Source organism: Canis aureus, chromosome 3 (genome assembly GCF_053574225.1).
Source record: "Canis aureus isolate CA01 chromosome 3, VMU_Caureus_v.1.0, whole genome shotgun sequence".
In the NCBI taxonomy this organism is placed as follows: Eukaryota; Metazoa; Chordata; class Mammalia; order Carnivora; family Canidae; genus Canis; species Canis aureus.
Window position 1 is genome coordinate 65,092,323 of NC_135613.1, and position 23,612 is coordinate 65,115,934.

The 23,612-nt window shown below is 39.3% G+C and overlaps 1 protein-coding gene across 2 annotated transcripts; it reads right to left on the reverse strand.

The window, feature by feature from the left end:
• Positions 1-1,415: 1,415 nt before the first annotated feature.
• POGLUT3 (protein O-glucosyltransferase 3) lies at positions 1,416-23,450 on the reverse strand. Of its 2 annotated transcripts, XM_077893355.1 has the most exons (9): positions 23,249-23,450; positions 16,657-16,854; positions 13,769-14,055; positions 11,804-11,836; positions 10,497-10,713; positions 8,370-8,566; positions 6,806-7,000; positions 5,363-5,467; positions 1,416-3,926 (listed from the first exon to the last, which is right to left on the reverse strand). In XM_077893355.1, the coding sequence occupies exons 1-9, from the start codon at positions 23,448-23,450 to the stop codon at positions 3,801-3,803; spliced, it is 1,560 nt and encodes a 519-aa protein (XP_077749481.1). In that variant the 3' UTR covers positions 1,416-3,800. The 2 variants fall into 2 exon arrangements, with proteins under 2 accessions (XP_077749481.1, XP_077749482.1); XM_077893356.1 differs by lacking the exon at positions 11,804-11,836.
• Positions 23,451-23,612: the final 162 nt, after the last annotated feature.

Sequence of the window (23,612 nt, forward strand, 5' to 3'; positions counted from 1 at the left end):
ATTTAAACTCTTTAGTGGCTAAAGCCTAAACCAGTTTTGTTTCATTTTTTAAAATTGAGGTATAATAGATACCATTAGTTTCAGGTGTACAATATAATGATGATATTACTTGTTTATATTGCCAAGTGGTCACTACAATAAACCTAGTTAATATCTGACACAATATGTAATTACAACTAAACCATTATAATGGCAACCTGAACCCGCTAAGACATCGCACTTCTTGTATTTTCACGTGAAATAAGAGAAAATAATGGTGCCAAGCCAAAATTTCTTCCCCCTCGCTTTTTAAAAAAAGATTTAATTTACTAATGAGAGACAGAGAGAGAGAGAGGCAGAGATATAGACGGAGGGCGGAGCAGGCTCCCTGTGGGGAGCCCTATGGGGGACTTGATCCCAGGACCCCGGGATCACAACCTGGGAGCCTGAGCTGAGCTGAAGGCAGACAGACACGCAGTCACTGAACCACCCAGGCATCCCTCTTTCCCCTTAATGTTAGATTTCTACGTACTAGGGATTGAGTGGTAGTGATAGTAGTCTTGCTCCATTCATTCATGAAGACACAATAAAAGTTAGACCAAACCAATTAACAGAAATACAGAAGTATAGGTGGTTACGATCTTTTCTTTCTTTCTTTCTTTCTTTCTTTCTTTCTTTCTTTCTTTCTTTCTTTCTTTCTTTCTTTCTTTCTTTTTCTTTCTTCTTTCTTTCTTTTTCTTTTCTTTCTTCTTTCTTTCTTCTTTTTCTTTCTTTTCTTTTTCTTTTTCTTTCTTTTTCTTTCTTTCCTTTCTTTTTTCTTCTTTCTCTTTTCTTTCTTTCTTTCTCTTTTTCTTTCTTTCCTTCCTTCTTTCTTTTCTCTTTTTTCTTCTTTCTCTCTTTCTTCCTTCTTTCTTTTTCTTTTTCTTTTTCTTTCTTTCTTTTTCTTTCTTTCTTTCCTTTCTTTTCTTCTTCTTTCTCTCTCTCTTTCTTTTTCTTTCTTTCTTTCTTTCTTTCTTTCTTTCTTTCTTTCTTTCTTTCTTTCTTTCTTTCTTCTTTCTTTCCTTCCTTCTTTCTTTTCTTTTTTCTTCTTTCTTTCTTCTTTCTTTCTTTTTTTTTCTTCTTTCTCTTTCTTCCTTTCTTCCTTTCTTCCTTTCTTTCTTTCTTTCTTTCTTTCTTTCTTTCTTTCTTTCTTTCTTTCTTTCTTTCTTTCTTTCTTTCTTGATTTACTTATTTGAGAAAAAGAAAGAGCATGTGTGCAACCAGGGGGAGGGGCAGAGGGAGAAAGAAAATCTAGAGCAGACTCCCCTGATCCTGGAGCATGGCCCTGAGATCATGATCTGAGCCAAAACCAAGAGTGGGAGGCTCAACCCACTATGCCACACAAGTGCCCCAGTGATTAACAATATTTCTTAAAAACAAAAAAATCTTTTACAATATTGTATTTAGAAAAATTACTTTATTTAAAAAGTGTATATAATATGTCCCATGATACAAAATTCTAGACATAGATTTAAAAATAGCATAATGGAAAATATAAATATCCATTTTATTTTATTATGTATATTTTTTGTGCACTTAAAATCTTTTCCTAGGTTTACATTTTTCTTTATAATCTGATTCATACTTGTAGTAAAAATAGAATATCATAGACAGGTATAGAGCAAAAAGTAAAAATTCCCTTCTCTCCCTCCTCAGACATTGGTAAAATCCTTCCAAACTTTCAACCACACAAATATATTTTTGTTTTTTACATTCATGGTTTCACATTATTCATATTGTTCTGTAACTTAGCTTTTTCATTGAATACTGTAATGGAAATTGTTCACGATAGTACATTTAGAGCTACTTTTTTTTTTTAGAGCTACTTTTTAAAAATAGTTGTATTACATTCCTTTATATAGCAATAACTATTTAGCCAGTTCCCTCATGAAAACTATTCAAGGTGTTTCTAACATTTTACTAATAAAAACAATGCTGCAACAAACAGGCTGGCAGCTTATTTAGATAAATGCACTCATTATATTTACTTGCATATCCTTATACCCCTCTCTTCCTTTTTAAAAATCAGATTTTTAAAAAAGGAAAGTTGAAGTACTAAAAATGACTAATGGAATGTGCAGACATTATGTGAATTTGAAGGAAAAAAATCAGAGCTTTAGTAAAACTATTTTATTAAGTTATATTAGTGTCAACAAACCAGAAAGCCATGTAAAATGAACTATTTTTAAAGACTATGACTGAGCTGGGCAGATGAAGAATTATCTAGATTGAATGCTCACTCCCTATGAAATTTTTTGAGGGTTCCACTTAATTTCTGAAATATATCTTTCCTGTTCCATGCTCAGAAGCTGCTTGGTATATTTCAGTTCACTTTTAACTATCAGGCTTGTTTGGCAGCAAGTGATAGACATTTTAAAAATTTGAGATGTTTCTAACAAAAATGCCATCAGCCACAAGGAAGGACCTGACCTGGGATTGGTGGGCTGGGTGGTGTGTGGGAGAACAAATTTTCTCTCAATAATCTCAGCTTTGACAAGCTCCAAACTCCGTATACAATATATTTAGGACATGATTCATTAGGGCAAGGTCCCAGTACAGCTTGCCCTTTATTTTATACTTGTGACCTTGTACTTCTAAACAATTGGTGGGTATTGGTTTTCCTTGGATACTTGTTCCTAAATGTGGTTTTGCTCATCTAGTTACGCAATTCTGCATTTATGGATATGGCTACTTTAAAGTGGTTACATTGTTTTTCAGGTGAAGTAAATATTTCAATTAGGGGAGTAAATATTTTTAGACTGGGAGTGGAGAGCTCTTGCTTTGGGAGTGTGTTCTTGAGTGAAGTGAACCTTGGACTGGTGATTCTTACAAGGAGTGTGTAATGAATTTCTGGGCTATATGTCTTAAGTCTTGACCCTATCCAAAAGGAAATTTCCAAAGTTTTTCTCTTAGCAATGCACTGAAACAGAGGAGGGGAGCGGTTAGGATACTTGCCTTTCTTGTCAGCTTATTGGTGAATTCCCAAGATACCAGGCTTACTGCAGCTTATGGCACATGTTTTCAAGTAGCTCTTTTAAAAATGTAAAAAAGTGGTAGAGATCCCCACCTAATTATAGTTATCTTCCATCTATTCAATATATAGGTAATGAACAGTACCCATAGAATGTTCTCTCTACGAATAATTGTGTTGTCCTTATTTGGTGTACCACCCAAATAGATTGGGAATTATTAGTTTATGGCATAATTTCTCCTTAATTTTGTCTTAGGCTTTGGCAAAACTTAGCTGAAAAGTTATGAGTGAGCTTTAAAAAACATTGCCCCCATAGTCTCCAAGCTACTTTTAATAAGGCAGCCATCCTCTTCTTCCTTAATTACTCTTATCAGACCTTCCAAGAGAAGGCTCGCTATTAATGAATGCCCAAAGCAGCTTGTAGGAGGAGAAATTATGCAATAAGAGGGGAAGAACCCTGCACAAACAAATATTTTTTCTTCATAATTGGAAGAGGGAGAGGGAAAGTGAACAAGGGATGGAAACAAACCAAGAAATACGATGTAAATAGTTTCATAGGGAGTGATTTATATTTTGGCAAGCCTCTCTGTATACTAAAACCCGCCAGTTTTCTTTTCAGAGAAACTGTGATTTTGATCATAGCAGTTTTTATACAAAATAAAGTAAGATTCAATGATACTTGTAATACTTGCTCTCAGATTGCTCTCCCCATCTACGTCTTCTTAACGGTACTTGTACAGCGCGTGGCTCCTATCTGAACACTTGCATTCAATGCACCACTGGCATAAGCAGGAGGTGAAAGTGAGCTGACTTAAAGCTCTTCTCGGAAAGGTCTTTCTCGGTGGCACTGGCACATGGACGTGTTATCATCTGGCTGAGGAACCAGTTCCATCCCATCCCGTATTTTGGGTCTGCTGGACTGGCGCTCTGCATATTTCTGGAATGTGTGTTTGAAGGCAAATGAAAAGATTAGCCCGTGCTTCATTCCATTGGATCTTCCCTGCCCCACTCACACCAGTGTTTCTAGTTGCTGTGTATCTTGAGATTGAAACCAAAGATCTGGTTTATTCTAGTCCTAAAGATGCATTTTAACTTCAGTTGTTATAGACACTGAGTGCAATATTTCAAAATATAAAAAGGAACCCCAATCCACAATTTTATATGTAGGTAGGAAGCCTCCACCAAGTGTCAAGCCAAGTGTCCCTACTTGAAATAATGGCACCTCTTGGAATTTATCCTCAATTTATGAATGAATAATTAAATTTGTTGAAGCCTCAAATCAATAAACAGATGGTTAAGCATCGCAAAATAAAGCTGGTGGTCCCACACACCCTTCCTGTTAGGCTCATGGTCACATACATTTTGTAAATAGCGAGAGATCTGTGTGAAGTCCCTCTATTTTGGCCACTGACTGATATATTCCTATAAATTAAATTTTTGGTTCAGTGGTTCTACACACATTTAGCTGTACATTTCTGAGGCTGGGTCAAACCCAAAAAATACAGGAACCTAATTAATATTTCAGAGGGAGAAACTCCTACTGTTAATATTATAGGTAGATTGGCAGAAGTTATATGATTCATTCAAGGGAAAGGCTGCTTTTAGTAAGTGGCATAATTTATAATTTTTATTTTTCTATTGGAGGGTAATATCCACAGACATCTGAAGAAATGTGCTTTTTTTTTTCTGTCCACAGAAAAATAAGTTTAGGTTAAAAACAAAAGCATTCTTTTTTTTTTTCTTCCTGGCTAGAATTTACTGTGTGAAACACAAGACAATTACTCAAAGAACCAATTCTTAGATTCTCAATAAACATTTGCACTTTAGTATTTAGGCCTAAGGTGTTACAACCATTATAAATATACTTCATTTGTTTGTTTTCTATAGCAAGCTAAATACTTGCTTTCCATCCTAACTGTAAAAGCACAATCTTAAGTAGTAACAAGGACAAAGAGGCAGACTTTTTGAGCAGAGAGATGTTAATGATCTCTAATCCAACTGCCTTGTTTTCTAGATAAGGAAAGATGTTCTCAAAAAAAAAAAAAAAAAAAAAGGAGAGATGTTCTCTGAGGTTCAGAAAATACCTAGGAATTCCATAAGGCATTTAATGAGAGAGAGCACTGCCGAAATAGGAGGAGCTTTTAATTTGTATGTGTAAGGGCTCTAACGCATTGTTTTTCATAATAGTGAGTGGAGATAAAAACATGGGAGACCACAAAAGGCTTTAGTACCACTCCTACCTTTCCAGGGGCTGGTGCTCGGCTTACCCAGAGCTCCACGGGCTGACCCTCTGAACACTTTGAAGTGAGGCAGTCAGGCTGAGCATGGAGTGTGAGGACCCTTGACCCAGCAGGATGATCAGTGGGAACCCACCTGGAGCACTCTGTAATAGTAGCAGTAGAGCCGGTGTGGCTGCAGCAGGTCCCTAGCAGCCAACTGTCCGTCTTTTGCAATCTTCTGGGCTTCTTCATCATTTTCCTGAAAGGTTTACACACACACACACACACACACACACACACACACACACACACTAAATGAAAAGTACTCTTGTGAACATCCCCTCCACCCCCTCCGCCCCGCCCCCCCCCCAAAGGCTACTGGTGAGTGTGATACAGAACAGGTGTCAGGTGTCAGGTTCAATGTGACCAGCATGGAGACGTGGGACAGGAGGAAGATAATTTTGGAGCAAGGCATTGAGAAATCAACGAGGTACTTCCCTAGACACTCTGTATGACACAGAAACGGTTACACATGTTAGGACCCTGCTCCACAGGTCCAGAAGTGCTTCCCCCTACACACCTGACATGCAGTGTCTTTTGTGGCTACCCTAGTACTATTGTCCTGGGTACCCAAGGAATTTAGGGCTCATCCTCTGTTCCCCCATCCTAGCCTCTCTGCTTGGTATTAAAGTATAATCTGGGGTAGAATGAATCACTTTTCATGTTATAACAACTCTTAAAAACTCCATTTTAATATGCAGTGAAAGCCCAAAAACTGTTATAAAATGGTAGCTATGAAAGCATCTTATCGCTGTAATCATAAATTCAGTCATTAGTACCCACAGGCTGTTCCTTCAATACCAGGAACAGTCATTGTTTCTAATTATACTTTTGGAAAATAGCTAGTATTCTACTGTGCAGCCCACAGGAAAAGCCATTGGCAAGCAATCCTGATTCTGTATAAAGGGTCACAAGAATGATTCTGCCTCAGGCATCCAGTTAATTGCAAACCCAAACACTGCTTCTCAGAAATTTAGAATAAAGCCTTATAATGGAAGGATAAATTTTTATAGTTTCGTAATAAAACACAACAGCTTCTTAATAGGTTTCCTTTTAAAAAAAAGAACTCTTATTTTATGGGAAACTAGTGATTCTTGGGATGTTGTATGGCATGCATTCATTGTGCCTTTTTTCTAACTGGGGAAAAGAAGATGATACCATAATTGCCTTCAATATCTTCTTGTGCATAAAGCACTCCAGCCCTGGGATTTTCAATCTGTAATTTGCATTTGATGTGTTTTTGCTTGTGTGTATAGGCATGAATAGTGATTCCTTTAGAAAAAAATCTATTTTCTACATAACACTTCTAAACCTGCTAAAAATTCCCCAAAATGTTGATACTCCAAATTAGAATTTAAATGATCCTGATGTTGCTTCTTTAGATACTTCAAGGAGACAAAAATTTCAGAAAATAACATTTCTGAAAGTAACATTTCAACTAAATTATGTCAAGTTAACTGGGTCATGATGGAACTCATGTAAATAATCCTGGTAAGTCTCTTACTGTCTCAAGAAATTAAAATTGCAGAAAACATACCTTGGCCCACTTAATTTTCTCTAGTAAATCACTAAGATTTCTTTTAATTGGAACATAATGTTTCCAAGGCTGTAGTGCCATATAGAAATGTTCATAATATTTCGAGTCCTGCTTCAAAACCAAACTGTTGCCCAGCATGAGGTATGGATATCTATAAGCAGCGACGGTCCCATCCACATTCACTTGATACTTGTACTAAAAGATTAAAACAAACATAAAGAAAAAACTTAACAGCCATTTGCTTTGCTTCTGCTTGTCATCAACATTATTATACTAAATATAAAAGAATTACTTCCCATGTTCCAAATTCAGTTGTTTAAAAGTTTTATATGTTATTTTGTAACTCACATTTTCTCTTTATATTGAAATCATAATCAGCCTTGAGCAGGCTGATTTTAAGAAATACAGTGATCAGTAATTTTAGGAAATAGGAATACCTATTTTAACTCTATGTAATGGATTCAGATTTCTGTGACTGGATAAGAAAATGTTTCAAAAGTTGTATGTTTATTAAAGTTGGTAACAATTTATGTATTTCATGAATACATTATTTCATTCGTTCCTTATACTAATTTAAGTATGAAAAAGGAAAGCATTATCTCTAGTGTTCAGTTCTAGAGTTGAGGACACAGAAACCTGGAGAGGTTCAGGGATTAGCATGCTAGCAACATAATATGTACTCTGTTTACCTATTTGCTGGATTAATAAACTTTGATTTACATTTCAAAATCACTTTTCATGGGAATTAAACCTCATTAAATCATAGTAATGTGAAGCAAGTATTATCATAACCTCTCTCTTTTTTTCTGTTTTTGTTTTTTTGGTTTTTTGGTTTTTTTTTTTTTGCAAGTGAGAAAGTCAGTGTTCAGATAAATTCTATTCCCTGAGTTCAAATCCAATGTTCTTTTCATTATATCACACTGAAATGAACAGGATATATGCACAGATTAAGTAATTTATTTTTTCTTAAGTAATTGGTACTAAAGAGTTTTCTAGCCAGTCAGATTTTGTCACATTTTTCACGTCCCTATCCTTGAGCTTCCTGACAATGCTCTGAAGGAACAAGGCATCTCACATGGTTAGGGGTACTAACAGATGAAGGGCCCACAGTTAGGGACGGAGGCAAGACTACAGGCAGGATGTGAATCCCAATTCCAGCTTCTTTCTTATTTATATGGTATTTATATTCTGTTTACAAAAATCATTTAAAATCACTTTAGAAAAAAAATTTAAAAAAAATCACTTTAGGTAAAAGACATTTATATTCCCAGTTTATGGAAACAAATATGAAAGAGAGAAAAGCAGATAAATGTACCCCAAACCCCAGGTGAATCCTTGCATTATATTTTGCACTAAATACAGTTCTGGCTTTTTTAAGACAGAATTAACAAAAATAAAAAAAAATAAATCACAGTGAGTTTTATAATTCCCTATGTTTGGAAGGGAGAAAGTAAGAAAGTGTGTGGCAGCTCACAAGACTGGAGAAATTTGCCCACCAAGTGATTTGGTGGACTTAATACAAGTTTATCACTTCATATCCTTACAGGAAGACATATATGCATACCTTAAAGAAATCAAAGAAACCTATCAATTTAGCTTTTCCAAGCTCCTTTTCTTTCTCTTGGAAAAAGAAATATCCTGTAATTCCTGCATCTAGGAGCTCTGGGTTTTCCTTGGACAGCTGTACCAACTGGAGCCTCTCTTCTCGGCTATCTCTACCTCTGAAGAAAGCTTTCTCTGTTTTATTGATCCAGGAAGGCCCTAAAAGTTTGAAGCCACAAAAAAAAAATATGATTATGAATTTGACATTTATAAAAACGGTAAGTGTAATCATCTTTAATCTACTATTGTCATTTAAGACATTAAAGCTCTTTGATCACCAACTCATCTTCTAAAGTAAGGTGCTATTTCCAAAAAAATACAGGATCAAGTATCCTGCCTGAAATACTTCCCAGTTTGGTCTAGTAAAAACAGTCCTTTAGAGGCACCTGGGTGGCTCAGTCAATTACATATCTGCCCTTAGCTCAGGTTGTGATCTCAGGGTCCTAGGATTGAGCCCCTCATTGGGCTCCCTGCTCAGCAAGGAAGCCTGCTTCCCCTTTCCTGCTGCTCCTCCCCCTGCTTGTGCCCTCTCTCTCTCTCTTTCAAATAAATAAATAAAATCTTTAAAAATAATAACTTAAAAATAAAAAGTCCTTTTATTTGCTGTATCACATAAAAAAGAATGCTCTAATTTCACCTATTTGTCTACCTGTGAGAGTTTACTCAAATATTGGACTGTCAGGACGCCTGGGTGGCTCAGTGGTTTAGCATCTGCCTTTGGCTCAGGACATGATCCCGGGGTCCTGGGATCGAGTCCTGCATTGGGTTCCCTTCAGGGGAGCCTGCTTCCCTCTCTGCCTATGTCTCTGTCTCTCTCTCTCTATCACAAATAAATAAATAAAATCTTTAAAAAAAATTGGACTGTTTATGACATTAGGAGATATCCAAAATAGCACTGGATCAAGTTCAAAGCAAAAGACATTCAATGACTTGGCACTAGCTTCTTCCATTCTTTGTGCTTCACAATAAAAAATGAGCTAGGCTTTTGTTCTTAGATTAGGTGACCAGAACAAACTATGTGACCAAGTAACATCTGCCTCTCTCTCTCTCTCTCTCTCTCTCTCTCTGTCTCTCATGAATAAGTGACCAAGTAATATCCACATCTTTGGGTTGTTCAGGATTTTGAGCACATCACTTTTGGATACAGGAAAGACTTTGTCTCATATGCTATGAAATGAAAAAATTATATATATAGCTCAGCTATATAAATACATGTGTATATGTGTGTGTGTGTGCATGTGTATCTTTCCTGGGAGGGCAATATTCTAGAAGAATTAATTTAAATCTATTTCTATTATTCTAAAGAGAGGTCATTAGTTAACACCTGTTAACTACTCAAAGGGATAAATCATAAAACACAGTAACTAGAGGGAGTTTACTCTCTCCAATATTTTAGCACACTTCTAAGGTATTCACTGTTCTCAAATAAAAAGTCAGTTTCATTTCATGTTATCTTTAGGTACTTTGCAAAGAGTTTCTGGTTGCATCTACTAAACAAGCCTACCAAATCACAATAAAGAGGGACAGAAGTTGTAAAGACTTCTTTACAGGGTGTCTTTACAGAAGTTTTAAGACTTCTTTACTTAGTCAGGGTGTATTCTCAGGGAGTTTGGTTTAATACAAAGGTGTATTGTGCCACAAGTGTAAGGTCATCAAATGGGGGCAGGGGACTCAGATTTTGAAGGATGAAGCAAGGCAGAAAGAGGAAAGGAGAAAATTTGTTATTAAGTGTTAGAGATAGTAATACCCAAGTTATACTACTACCACAATTCTCTTACATCTACATGTAATTTTATATTTTTCAAAATGCTCTCTTCACCCAGCAATATAAAGGCACTGGAGTCAGCATTAAGTGACAATTTTACCAAATGTATATTGTCAAATAGTATTTATGAATGATCAACACAAAGGAGACTCAATCACTAGCCCACCCACATACCAAACTTTTGGATTAGAAGAATGCTATACTGCTCCTTTTTCTTGGTTAGAAAATAAGAACAATGTTTATTTCAATACATACCTTTATTCTCTCTGACCGAACATTCTCTTTTCACCTCTGTTTTTCCTCTGAGAATAAACTTTAATTTACCTGTATTTCCCTGAATAGAGAGGAGATCATTGGTGACACCCCTCATTGCTTCAAGTGTGGAGTGGGTGATGTCATACGTTGGAAGGATAATATCTCGTGAATCCAGGGAGCCGCACCATGAAATGATAGGTAAAGGGCCAGGGGTCTCATTGACTTTTCGATGCTCCAGAGGCCAATCTCCAAGATTAATATAAAATTCTATATCAGGGAGAAGGACCTAAATAAACAGAAGAAGAAACATCAGTGCTGGGAAGACCTCAGTCTTAAAACATGTCTGATAAAGTAAACATTTGAAATTAGCAGAAGAGAGAAGAATGCCTCTCAGTCATCAGTAGTATCAGAAAATTTAGGGTGAGGATGGTACATGGCAAATTCACTCAGCCAGGAGTAAGCTCCCTCTGTTAAGAAGGGGCATTTAAAATTGCTTCGTATCAGGGCACCCAGCTGGCTAAGTTGGTGGAGCACCTGACTCTTGATTTTGGGATCATGCGTTCCAGCACCATGTTGGGTACAGAGGTTACTTAGTAAAAAAATAAATTTAAAAATTATCAAAATTGCTTAGTATTATAGAAGTGGACATGGTATAGAAAGGTATGAATAAAGGGCTTCAAGAACTCTTTCTGCCAGCTGCCTCATGGAGAATCAACAAGATTAGACCCAAGCCTCTGTTTTCCTTCACTATCAAACCTCCACATCACGTCTACCTTTGTTTCTGGACTTTCTCACTCCATGTCCATCTCCACGGTCAGTCAAAGCTATACTTGAGATCCTTCTCATCTCTTGCCTGGATTGTTACAGTAGCTTATTCACTAGGTGTTCTGATATTAGGCTCTCCCCAAACTAATCTTCTTTCACCTTGCTGCCCAAATTCATAAAACCCAAAATAATGTTACTACCAAGGTCAACAGAACCTAAAGCCTACAGGTCAAGGTCTAAACTCTCTGGCCAGAAAGCAAGCCCCTGTAGCTGTGAGCCTCATCTTCCACCTGAGTGTGTGCCAGTAAACTTTGGGCTCCTCTCTGAACATGTCACCTCCTCTCATATGTAATTCCCTTCTCACTTGGAGTATTCTTCTCCTACTTATTTGTGTGGCACTCTCCTTTCCCATCCTTCAAACTCAGACTGAATGTTACCTCCTCGATGACTTGCCCTCCTCAGGCAGTTTCAATCTGGGTACCTATTATTCTTACAGGCCCACCACGTTGAGGTACAGCTATTTGTATTCACATCCTATCCTAACTTCCAAATAACAAAAACAAGTCCCACTAGAGTAGGCCGCTCAAAGCCCAGAGACGAGTCTCATTTACCTTGGATTTCTTCCCAGCCACTGGGCAAAGAACCTAGAACAAGAGGGAAGGGCAGGGGATGTGACTAATGATTCACCCTCTTGTTTCCCTACTCTTATTTATAAGCTCATTCATAAACTCCACACCAGAAGTTCTCACTATAGAGCATGATTTCTCAATCTCAGTAGGATTGACATTTGGGTCTGGGTAATTTTTTGCGGTAGGGGCTGTTTTGTGCATTGTAGAATGTTTGCTAGCACCCAATGGCCTCCACAGACCAGATGCTAGTAGCAACACATAGAGTTGACAACCAAAACTGTCTCTACACATTGTCAAATGTCCTCTCAGGGACAAATTCATCACTAGTAGAAACCACTGAAGAGAGGCAGCAACATCAGTACAAGGTAGGAATACAGGGCATCAGGCCAGGAAGAAAATACCTCGTTTATGACCAAATACCTTAATATGCATATATGGTGGGCTAGTGGGGATGGGCGTGGGGCACCTGCTACTTAAAATAAGAATTAAAAATAAAATAAAATAAAGATAGGAATTGATTGCAGCCCCACATTTCAGCACACTTGGGAAACCACATAACTCATATTCCCAAAGTTGGCTTTTGGTTTGGAAAACCACCTTGCCAGTCTTTCTGGGTGGGATAGGCAGAAAACGCCCATCCTCACCTCTCACTCTGCATGGTCAGGAAGGAGGAAGAACAAAAGGAATTTTGAGTTGCTCTGCATAAGAGTTTAGTAAATGTGGAAAGAAGGGTTGAATAGAGGGGAGTGGGTGGGAGGAATTGAGAAGTCTTCTGAGAGATAGAGGCCCAACAATAGTCACTAAGAAGCTAAGACCTGAGGATCAATGACAGACAGTGAGAAATTTCCAGAGCATGGATGACTGAGTCTGATTTATAGACAGATGTCTATTTTTAAACATTAGGGGTTTTGTTTGGCTGGTTTTTATTATGCACTGGTACAAAATCACCTCTCTGTTACCAGAACCTTCAACAAAATGTGCCATGCATACCATCTTTTAGAGGCACTTAGGGTGAAACAAGGAAAAGATGGCTGAAGTTCTAGTCATTTTGAGGTGAAAAGAACAAAACAGCTGCAGAAAGTGGTATCTGAATGGGAGGAATATTCCCCACGATGGAGAACTTCAAGAAGTGACCCTGAGGGGCACCTGGGGGGCTTAGATGGTTAAGTGTCTGACTCTTACTTACTGCTCAGATCATGATGTCAGGGTTGTGAGACTGAGTCTTTTCTCAGGGGTCTGCTGGAGGATTCTCTTTCTCCCTCTCCCCCTCCTCCAGCTGATGCTTTTTCTCTCTCCCTCCAGTAAATATATAATTTTTTTTTTAAAGGTGACCTCGAGGTTAAACATGTCTGGGAGTCCACAGAAAACTCGGGAGTACTCTATAGGGCCTGAAATGGGGGATGGAGCCATATTTCTTTTCCTATAGGAAAGAAAGATCCATAAAGAAGGAGAATTTATGAACACTCAGGTGGTGGACAGCTTAGATACATATTTCCAAGCTTGGAATCCATTCCTATCCTTTGCCATTGTTGTTCTAAGCATCTCAATGTTACAACGAAATAAGTAAACTACAGTTGACCCTTGAACAATGCAGGGGTTAGAGGTTCCGACATCTGTACAATCTCAAATTTGCGTATAAATCTTGACTCCTCCAAAGTGTAACAACTAGTAGCCTGTTGTTGAGTGGAAGCCTTACCAATAACATAACAGTTGATTAACACAACTTTTGTATGTTACGTGTATTGTATTATGTGTTTTTACAATAAAATCAGCTAGAGAAAAGAAACTGTTAATTAAGAAAATCATAAGGAAGAGAAATACATTTATAGTACTGGACTGTATTTATTAAAAAATGCCCATGTATAAGTGTACTCATGCAGTTCAAACCCGTGTTGTTTAAGGGTCAACTCTGTGTTGTTTTGGGAACCAGTGATTCCATTCGCATACCTTTCTTGCCAGTGACAGCAAAATCTCGTCTGAGAACATTTTGAAGTCTGTGTATTTCCCTAAAGATCTCCGGTAGATGTGGTTATTGAGAATCGTGTAATGGACAATGGCACCCCTCTCATCCCCAAACCTTTTCGGAACTTCGTCTAGCATCTGCTGGAGATTGATGCTGGGGAAAGAAGCGAAATCTTTTGCAATCTGTGGTTCCTTGGTTGGACACGAAAGAGTCCTCTGCCAGGCCTGAGGATCCTCTTCTGGACACTCACAGTACTCATGGTACACTGGTCCTAGGGAAGGCAAAGCATGTGTGACGCCACTCCCCATTAACGAACACCACAATACAGGGAGTTGTTTCTGCCTGATATGAACGTGGGATGACTTCTTGGTGAACTCTAAGATTATCCAGACAGGAATAATCTGCCCTAAACAAATCAGTGATGAAAGTACTTATGTCAGAGTCCTGTGCTTCTACTTTGCTTCCCCCTTTCAGACTCCTCTAGACAACCTGGTATAGCATATGCTCTCTTCCAATATAACCCACTCTCAGCCAATTAGCTGATAAACTCAGTGAGCTATAAATGCCTGATGAACATAAAACAACCTAACTTTTAACAAGGAAAAAGAGAAGGTACTACTTTTCAGGTATTATTATATAGTAATTATATAGTGGTGATTTTTTAAAAAGATTTTATTTATTTATTCACGAGAGACACACACAGAGAGAGGCAGAGATATAGGCAGAGGGAGAAGCAGGCTCCCCACAGGGAGCCCAATATGGGACTTGAACCCAGGACCCCGGCATCATGACCTGAGCCTAAGGCAGATGCTCAACCTCTGAGCCACCCAGATATCCCAGTGGTGATTTTTTTTAGACAAGATGGAGGTCTCTTCCCCTGAATCCCTAAAATCACCTTCCTTATCACATCTCAAAGAAGAAATACATAACCCAGGGGTATCTGGCAGTGTAATTTTAAAGTACCCAGCCATGAGTATGAAACTTCTCTGAGGAATCATCCTAAAAGGAGTTTATAACACTTTTATATCTTTCTTCAAAATATATTTAACTTAATATAAAAATTAAAATAATTTTTATAAATATAAGAACTTAAAAAATTATTTATGTTTCTTGAGGATTTCTACTTCAGACCAAGATTAATATGGACCAAACGCCCTTCTGCCTGAAACTACCAAAAAAAGAGACAAAATATATGAAAGACTTTTTAAGCCATGGGACATGAGGCAGTGAAGGACAGTGAGTCTGAGAGATGGGAAACAGATGAGGTGAGTCCTGCAGTTCATAATCTTACTGGCTAAGGGAGTTTCCGGGTATGAAAACAGGGGGAGAAATGGAGGCAGCGCCCAGCAGTGTCACTGAGTTGAGGGGACAGAGCTGAGTGTCCAGGGAGAACAAGGCAGCTGGCATTTACAGGACACACTCCCTAAGAAGAGAAAACTACACATATAGAAAGCTCCAGAGATCTGCAAAAAGTTCCCCTTCCAGTATGTAGGGTTTCTTAAGAGTGTATATAAGTGAGGAAACTATCCAAAGCAGGGAAAGGACCATCCAGAATGATTGGAGGCAACACTACCCACTGGTCTTACAAGATTGTGAAGAGCACCTGTTTATACCAGGCAGATTGGAAAGCATCCTAATTCCTGGGGCTTAGGGTAGAGTAGACAGAGACGTATTGCCTGAGTGGTGGGGAATAATTAGCTCCAGGCTACACATGGTTCCAATTTCGCCTAATGAATTGTAAAAGTAAAATTTGAAAGGTTCAAATTATTTCCAAGTAACATCACTGCATTCCAGGGAAAAAAAGCTCAAGAAGATGAGAAAGTGCCAGAAGATGAAAAATACACTGGATACAATTAATGACAAATTGGGGATTGCAGAAGAAAAGATTAGGGAACTTAATGATGTAGCAATAGAAAAAATACAAAATGAAATGGAGAAAAAAAAATTTTAAGTGAAAACAGCATCAATGAGCTATGGGATTATTTCAATCCTGGTAGAGGGGTAACTGGAATTCTTGGAGGAACTCTGGAGTAGAACAGAAAAAATATTGAAGAAATAATGGCCAAAAATTTTCTGGATTTAATGAAAACTATAATCGCAAAGATCAAAGAAGCTCCACAAACCCAAGCACAAGAAACATGAAGAATACTACACCAAAGCACATAATAATCAAATTGTTCAAAATAACTCAAAGAGAAAATCTTTAGCAGTACAGAGGAACAAAATTATGATTGTCAGCAGATATACTGTTGGAAACAAGCAAGTAAGAGGGCAGTGGCACAATATCTATAAAGTGCTAAAAGGAAAAAAAAAAAAACCCAACCCCGTTAACCTACGGTTCTATATTTAGCAAAAATGTCTTTCAAAACTGAAGGCAAAATAAAGACTCTTTCAGACATTCAAAAGCTAGGAGAACTTATTACCAGGATTCTTACACTAAAAGAAATGATAACAGGAATTCTTTAGCAGAAAGCAAATGGTAGTAGATGAAAATATAGATCTATATAAAAGAATGAAGAAAGCTGGAAATGTTAACTACTTGGGCAAATAAACAAGCTTTTCTTGCTTATCATTCAAATTTCTTTACTTAGTTTCCTTCCCTCAAAATTTAATTTAAATCAATTTAAAAAGTTAAATTGAACTCCAGGCGGGGTGCCTGGCTGGCTTAGTCAGTAAAGCATGTGACTCTTGATCTTGTGGTAGCGAGTTTGAGCCCCAAATTAGGTGCAGAATTATTTAAAATTGATCTCCAGGAGGTATGCATACCATGTTTACTCTCTTGTATATGACTTCAAGGTCATTGTATCCCACTTTGAAAGGCATGGGTTCTACACATATAAGGCTGGTGCTGGATTGTGTAATTATCACTTACCTTTCAAAATATAAGGAGACTGAGCCACGTGTTCATCACCATAAAGGACCTCTATCTTCAGCCCTGCGCTGACAGTGTCATATATCCTGTACCGCACCAAAAATGTCCCATCATTCCTGTCCAAAGGTTTGGGAACGTGAATCCGGACTAACTCTTTAGGTGAAAGAGATTTGATTATTACTCTGAATAGTGTTTGATCTGAAAGAAAAAAAATGAATAAACTACTACTTCATGGATCATGAAGGGTTACCAATCATTGGATAGGTGTCTCTACACCAAAGTTACTTTCTTCTGTACCCTCAAAATCATAACAAAATAGGGATGCCTGGGTGGCTCAGCAGTTGAGAGTCTGCTTTCGGCTCAGGTCATGATCCTGGGGTCTGGGATCAAGTCTTGCATTGGGCTCCTTGCAGAGCCTGCTTTTCCCTCTGCCTGTATCTCTGCCTCTCTGTGTCTCTCATGAATAAATAAAATCTTAAAAAAATAATAACAAAATAATTTTAGTTTGGAAGATCCTTGAGACAGGAACCATGTCTGGGTGGTGTCTTGAAACCAAAGATCTGAGTCAACGTTTGATCCATTAGTCATTCAGTAAAGATTTACTGAATGAACAAATTCAGTTCATTAAAAAAGCAAGGAAGAGATGAACTTTTTTGCCTCTCTGCTCTCTTCTCCTTTGGGTAGGTTTAAAGCGGCCCAGGTAGTTAAAAATCTAAAAACTCTTAGAATGAGAGCTCCAAGACAATTGAACTTTCTCCCATCAAATATACATCGGCTTTCTTTGTAAACCATTTTAACACCCAATAACCGTCATTTCTCAGGAAATCCCCCTCTTGTTAACCCAATTTTCCAGTTATACTTCTAAGTCTATTTCCCTAAATAAAAATTATAGCTAGTTATTAAAGTCTGTGCACAAATATCAGACACACACACACACTTTCACACACCTTTGTAGATACTAGAGTTTACTTCTCTAAGCTGGTTACAGTAGGATAATCTAACATCTTTTAAACTCCAAAATTCTGGAAATTCCATGGTAAACAATACCTGCTTAGTAAACTTTCCCTTCTCTTTTCAAAGCATATTAGCTCACAGATTTAGGCATTGAAACAATACTGTTATGATTAGTATCACTGTAATCCAGGAATAAATGTTGCCATATCTTTCTTTCCAGAGTCCAGTGGATGTATCTGCATGTACTCAGTGCAGATCTGATCCTGAGGAGCTTTGAGTATAAAGATCAGTTAATAGTCCTAACCACAGTTAATCACTATACCAAAGGCAAATGGTTTTCAAAAAGTGGCAAATCCTCTGAAATTCACAACTCTAGCAAAAAATAGTAGTGATGAAAGTAGTCTTTCATGTGACATCTACCATGTTCTCAAATTAAGCATATTACATATATTATATATAAAAATGTGTATATGTTTTATGAAATTTCTGAAAAAAAAGCTTCTTTCTCCTATTATTAGTTTCTTTTTTTTTCTATTATTAGTTTCTATATCTTGTGAGCAAAGTTTCTACTTTCTTTTGATCCTCAAGGGTTTCATTTTCTCATGTGGGTCAGAAGAGGTGTTCCTCAGTATCTTCAGTTTTGTAATAGAATTAGTGTCTGAAAACTTGCTATTAAATAATACATTTTGGCGTCCTTGAAACAAGTGTGATAAAATTATGAAAGAATTCTGCTAAGATAAATGAGCTATAATAAATATGGGGGATGGTACAAGAAAAAATAATTTAATGTAAAATTATTTAAAAGAATGATTGAAAGAATTCTGCTAAAATAAATGACCTATAATAAACATAGGAGATGGTGTAAGAAAAAAATAATTTAATGTGAAATCATTTAAAATGTTAGTCATTTACCTGAAATGCTTAAATGAAACACATTGGTTATTGCTTTGGTTTTTTGTTTTGTTTTGTTTTGTAAAGATTTTATTTATTTATTCATGAGATACAGAGAGAGAGAGAGAGAAAGAGAGAGACAGGCAGAGGGAGAAGCAGGCTCCATGCAGGGAACCCAACGTGGGACTCGATCCCGGGTCCCCAGGATCAGGCCTTGGGATGAAGGCAGCACTAAACCGCTGAGCCACCTGGGCTGCCCGGTTAATGCTTTGTGTTATCTCTCACTTGGTTTTAGAAAGCACAGTGTGGTGACTGAAAATCAGGCAGGCAGAGCCTGGGGACCAGGAGACAATTTCTTTTTTTTTTTTTCCCAAACTAGAAGCATTACAGAAAAGTTTATTTCTTGGTCAAATAGTCCTATTCTCCATAAATTTATGATTATAAACAAAACGGATATAAGACAGACATTAATGACTGTGTGATCGTTTTGGAAAGAGCTGGATTACAGTGATATTAATCGTAACAGTATTGGAAAGAATCGGATTTATGGAAAAAAACTAGTTCCAAAATGCTTCGTTATTTTTAAATTCAAATTATTGGACAAGATCTGTACTGTCTCTTCCAAATTTATTTTTATCTCCAAAATAGCATTTAAAAGTTACATTTCAGTTTTTTAAGAATACATTTATTTTTTATTGTTATTCAATTTGCCAACAAACAGAATAACACCCAGTGCTCATCCCGTCAAGTGCCCCCCTCAGTGCCCGTCACCCAGTCACCCCCCACCCCCCGTCCTCCTCCCCTTTCACCACCCCTAGTTCGTTTCCCAGAGTTAGGAGTCTTTATGTTCTGTCTCCCTTTCTGATATTTCCTACCCATTTCTTCTCCCTTCCCTTCTATTCCCTTTCACTATTATTCATATTCCCCAAATGAATGAGAACATATAATGTTTGTCCTTCTCTGATTGACTCATTTCACTCAGCATAATACCCTCCAGTTCCATCCACGTTGAAGCAAATGGTGGGTATTTGTCGTTTCTAATGGCTGAGGAATATTCCATTGTATACATAAACCACATCTTCTTTATCCATTCATCTTTCGATGGACACTGAGGCTCCTTCCACAGTTTGGCTATTGTGGACATTGCAGTGCTGGGGATTTACCCCAAAGATACAGATGCAATGAAATGCCGAGACACCTGCACCCCGATGTTTATAGCAGCAAAAGTTACATTTCAAAATAAACGTATAAAACTAAAATATAGCCACTGGAAATACATATTTTAAATGTTCAGTCATTTTTATGGTAATCTTTCATGCCTGTGTCATTGTCAGCATGAAATTAACTTTAGAGCCAACACAAAATAAGAATGGTCAGGGCTGAAATAGAAATAAGCAATTTTAACCTTTCATAAAAGAGAAAATGAGAAGAGTGCAATTTGAAATTGCTTCAAATGGAAGGAATGTGAATTCTCATTTGCCCCAGGGGCTAACATAATGGAACAGATTTGAACCTCTTTAAGAGAGAGAGGTTCAAACCTCTTTAAGAGAGACAACTAATGGCATGAGAACGCAGGGGCGAGGTAGACCAAGGAGGTTAGCAGATCAAAGTCTTGCATCATTAGAATCAGACTTTTGATTTGGAAAGGAATCAAAAGCATTTTTTTTTAAAGTCACTTGCTTAGCACTAATTAGGTGCCAGTCCCTGAGCTTGAGATTTTCATTTTCTACCTTATTTTTTTAAAGATTTTATTTATTTATTCATGAGAGACACAGAGAAAGAGTCAGACACAGGCAGAGGGAGAAGACGGCTCTCTGTGGGGAGCCTGATGCTTGACTTGATCCTGAGACCCAAGGATGGAGCCCTGAGCTGAAGGCAGACACTCAACCGCTGAGCCACCCAGGCATCCTCCTTATTTATTGCCTATAAGAATTTGTAACGTTGGCATTGCCACCCCATTTTACAGACTGAGAAGCCCAGGCTCCAAGAAGTTAAGTAACTTGCCCAAGGTCACCTACATATGAGTAGCAGAGCCAAGAGTTGAATATAGCTTGAATCCTTCTCCTTTCAAAGCCCATCTGCATCCACCTTGTCATGTCAGCTAGCATACTGGTTTGCAGAATTCAGGGCTGGAGGAATAACCTCTGGCACCCCTGGTACAACAGAGTCACAGCCTTCCCTTTTGTTTAGGAAGATTATTAAGATTCTGCAACTGTAGCAAGAGTCAACCCCACATGGCCAAGGGAACAGAGCCCCAGAAGGCCAAGTTGTTTTGCCAACTCTTCAAAAATGTCTAGCTGCCTGCTGACCATGGATGCTCTGCAGGAACTTCCTGAAAATTGATGCACAACATATTATGGAGATTTAATTAAATGGAAAGAGTGCCTGCTCTTGTGCAGAGTGAAGAGAATAATAAGATGATTAAAGGATGATAAATACAACAGGGCACAGTTTAAAACATGAAATGCTACACAAGTAGGAGGTATGATTATTTTATGAAGATATGAGTACTGATGAAGGTAAAGGAGGGCTGAGTAGAAAACAGGTATTTTTGTATCCAGCCATCTTGACATATTCCAACCACTCTCCCTCCACCCCTTCCTCTCTTTTCTCTACAGTATTTACAGAGCTTCTCTGCCAGACATTATGTCACATGCTAGGAATATCACAATGTCAACAGGTCACAGACTGCCTAATTTCCGTCTTTGGACTCCAGTTAGAGATCCTCTGCTTCAAACCATTCAAGAACACATTTTGTAATCCTAGTACCTGGAGATACACAGCAGAATAATGATATTGAAATAAATGTGACACTGTCAAATGGGAGTGATAATTATTACAGGAATCTTGGTTAAGTCATGTTAAGAAGTTGTGTAATTTTTTTGAGAAAAATAATGGCCTCCTTTTCATTTAGTTCTTGGAGAAGCAAAAATTTCAGGACTTGCAAGTGAATGAATAATGGTGGCAGATGATGTAAAAACTAGCTGGGTGAGCTTTTCAAAACTACAGAACAGCCTTTTAATGGAAATAAAAACTCAAGTGACATGAGAAGAAATAAGAAGCATCCAAAGGTATGAAATTGAGGTTGTCTGAAAAGACTTGGTGAAAATCTTTGATTTTATTACCTTTTTTTTTACCCCCTGATCATGAAAACACTAAGATTATTTTCAGGGAAATTTTTCTTGGGGAAAAAAGAAGAGTGAAAAAGAAACTCCTTATTCTCTTGCTATAATTACTGAGAACACTAATGAGTGAGGTTATTTTCTCAGGACAAATACCTAGAAATTAGATTACCAGATTTAAGGGCATGGACATTGTGTGCAAATGACATCTTTTTAAAAATCACATATACTAGCCGTTGAAAGTTATTTTTTTACATTAGGTTTGTAAATATTTAAGACTCTTAGTATATTTGGAAAACTGCTTTCCAGAAATATTTTAGTAATTTGTGCTGTCACCAGCGGAGGATGGAGAGTATTTTCATGCCCTCTTGACAGCTTTGCGAACCGCCACTTAAAAAAACTTTGTCAATTTTTTTGATTAAAGAATAGAATATTCTTTGAATGTCTAGTTCTTCCATTAGCAGCATTTCACTTTGGATCACGCTATTTTCTTTTTTCCTGTATAAATTAATTTTTACCTTCATTCTCCCTTTTCTTTCTAAAGCATCCACACACACACACACACCCTTATAACATCATAAAATGAATTTTAGAAAAGAAAGAAAACTATAAAGAAGAAAATACACCCGGGATGTCTGGGTGGCTCAGCGGTTGACGGACCATCTGCCTTTGGCTCAGGTTGTGTGATTCCAGGGTCCTGGGATGGAGTCCCGCATGGGGCTCCCCACAGGGAGCCTGCTTCTCCCTCTGCCTGTGTCTCTGCCTCTGTCTCTGTCATGAACAAATAAATACAATCTTTAAGGAGGAGGAAGAGGAAGAGGAGGAGGAGGAGGAGGAGGAGGAGGAGGAGGAGGAGGAGGAGGAGGAGGAGAAAATACACCCCATAGTGCAAGGCTTCCAATCTGGGTTTAAGGATTTTTTATTCTGGCCCTTAGGGCCATGGAAAGCCTTCCCAAAACTAAGAAGAGTTTAGTCATAGTTTCTCGCTAGCAGTGGGGTACTTTGATCGTCTTTGTTGATTTAAAAAAAAAAAAAAGGGTGCCAGTTGGCTGATTAGCAAATCCTGACTGCAACAACTGGAAACTAGCAGGACAGGTTGCACGAAATGGCAAAGGCAAGGCGAGCAGGAGCCGGGGCAGGGGCAGGGGCAGGGGCAGGAGCCCGAGCAGGAGAGACCGTGGGCGGGCGGCCAGGCAGCGGACTCCAGGACGGGATCCGCCCCCCGCCCCCCCGGGGGAGAGCTGAGCCCACAGGGTTCCCTGCTTGGAGAACTCGGACCCGTGAGGAAACCGCGTCCCGCAGGCACAAGCGCCCCCTCCGGCCCGCAGCGCTGCGTGCAGGGGCTGCCGCTTGGGACCCACAGGCCTCAGCCCTGCATCGGACGCGGGGCTCGAGGGCTCAAGGCGGGGCAGTGCCTGCGTGCTGCACCCGCGGGGGCTCCCGGCCTTCAGGACCCGCCCGGGCCGCAGGGCCCGCCGGGCTCGTCCGTCCCCGGGGTCGCTCAGCGGCCCTCGGCAGCGACGCCCCGTACCCCACCCACCCCTCTCTGTGTCCGGGAAGGCGGGAAGGCCCGGGGGAGGGCGACAGTCGCCGGGGGCGGGGGGCGGGGGGCGGCTCTACGCTACCTGCGGGCGAGCGGGTGAGGTTCCGGCCCTCGGAGTTCACCGCCTGCAGGTAGAAATAGCGGACCGGGAGAACGACGCCCGCCCGCAGCCCGGGCCCCCACGCCAGGCTCCGCGGCGCGCTCACCGGCGGCTCGGGGGCCCCGGCGGCCACGAGCAGGGCCAGCGGCAGCGGCAGCAGCGCGGCCCGCGGGAGGCGGCGCATGGTCCCGGCCGGCGGTGCGGCGCGGCGCGGCGGCGGCGGCGGCGGGGAGGGGCCCGCTCCGGGGGCGGGTCGGGGCGCCGACGCCCCCGCGGCCCCCGCGGCCCCCCCCACCCCCGCCCTCTCCAGGCCCCCCACGCCCTGCGCCCCGCCGCGGGGACCGAG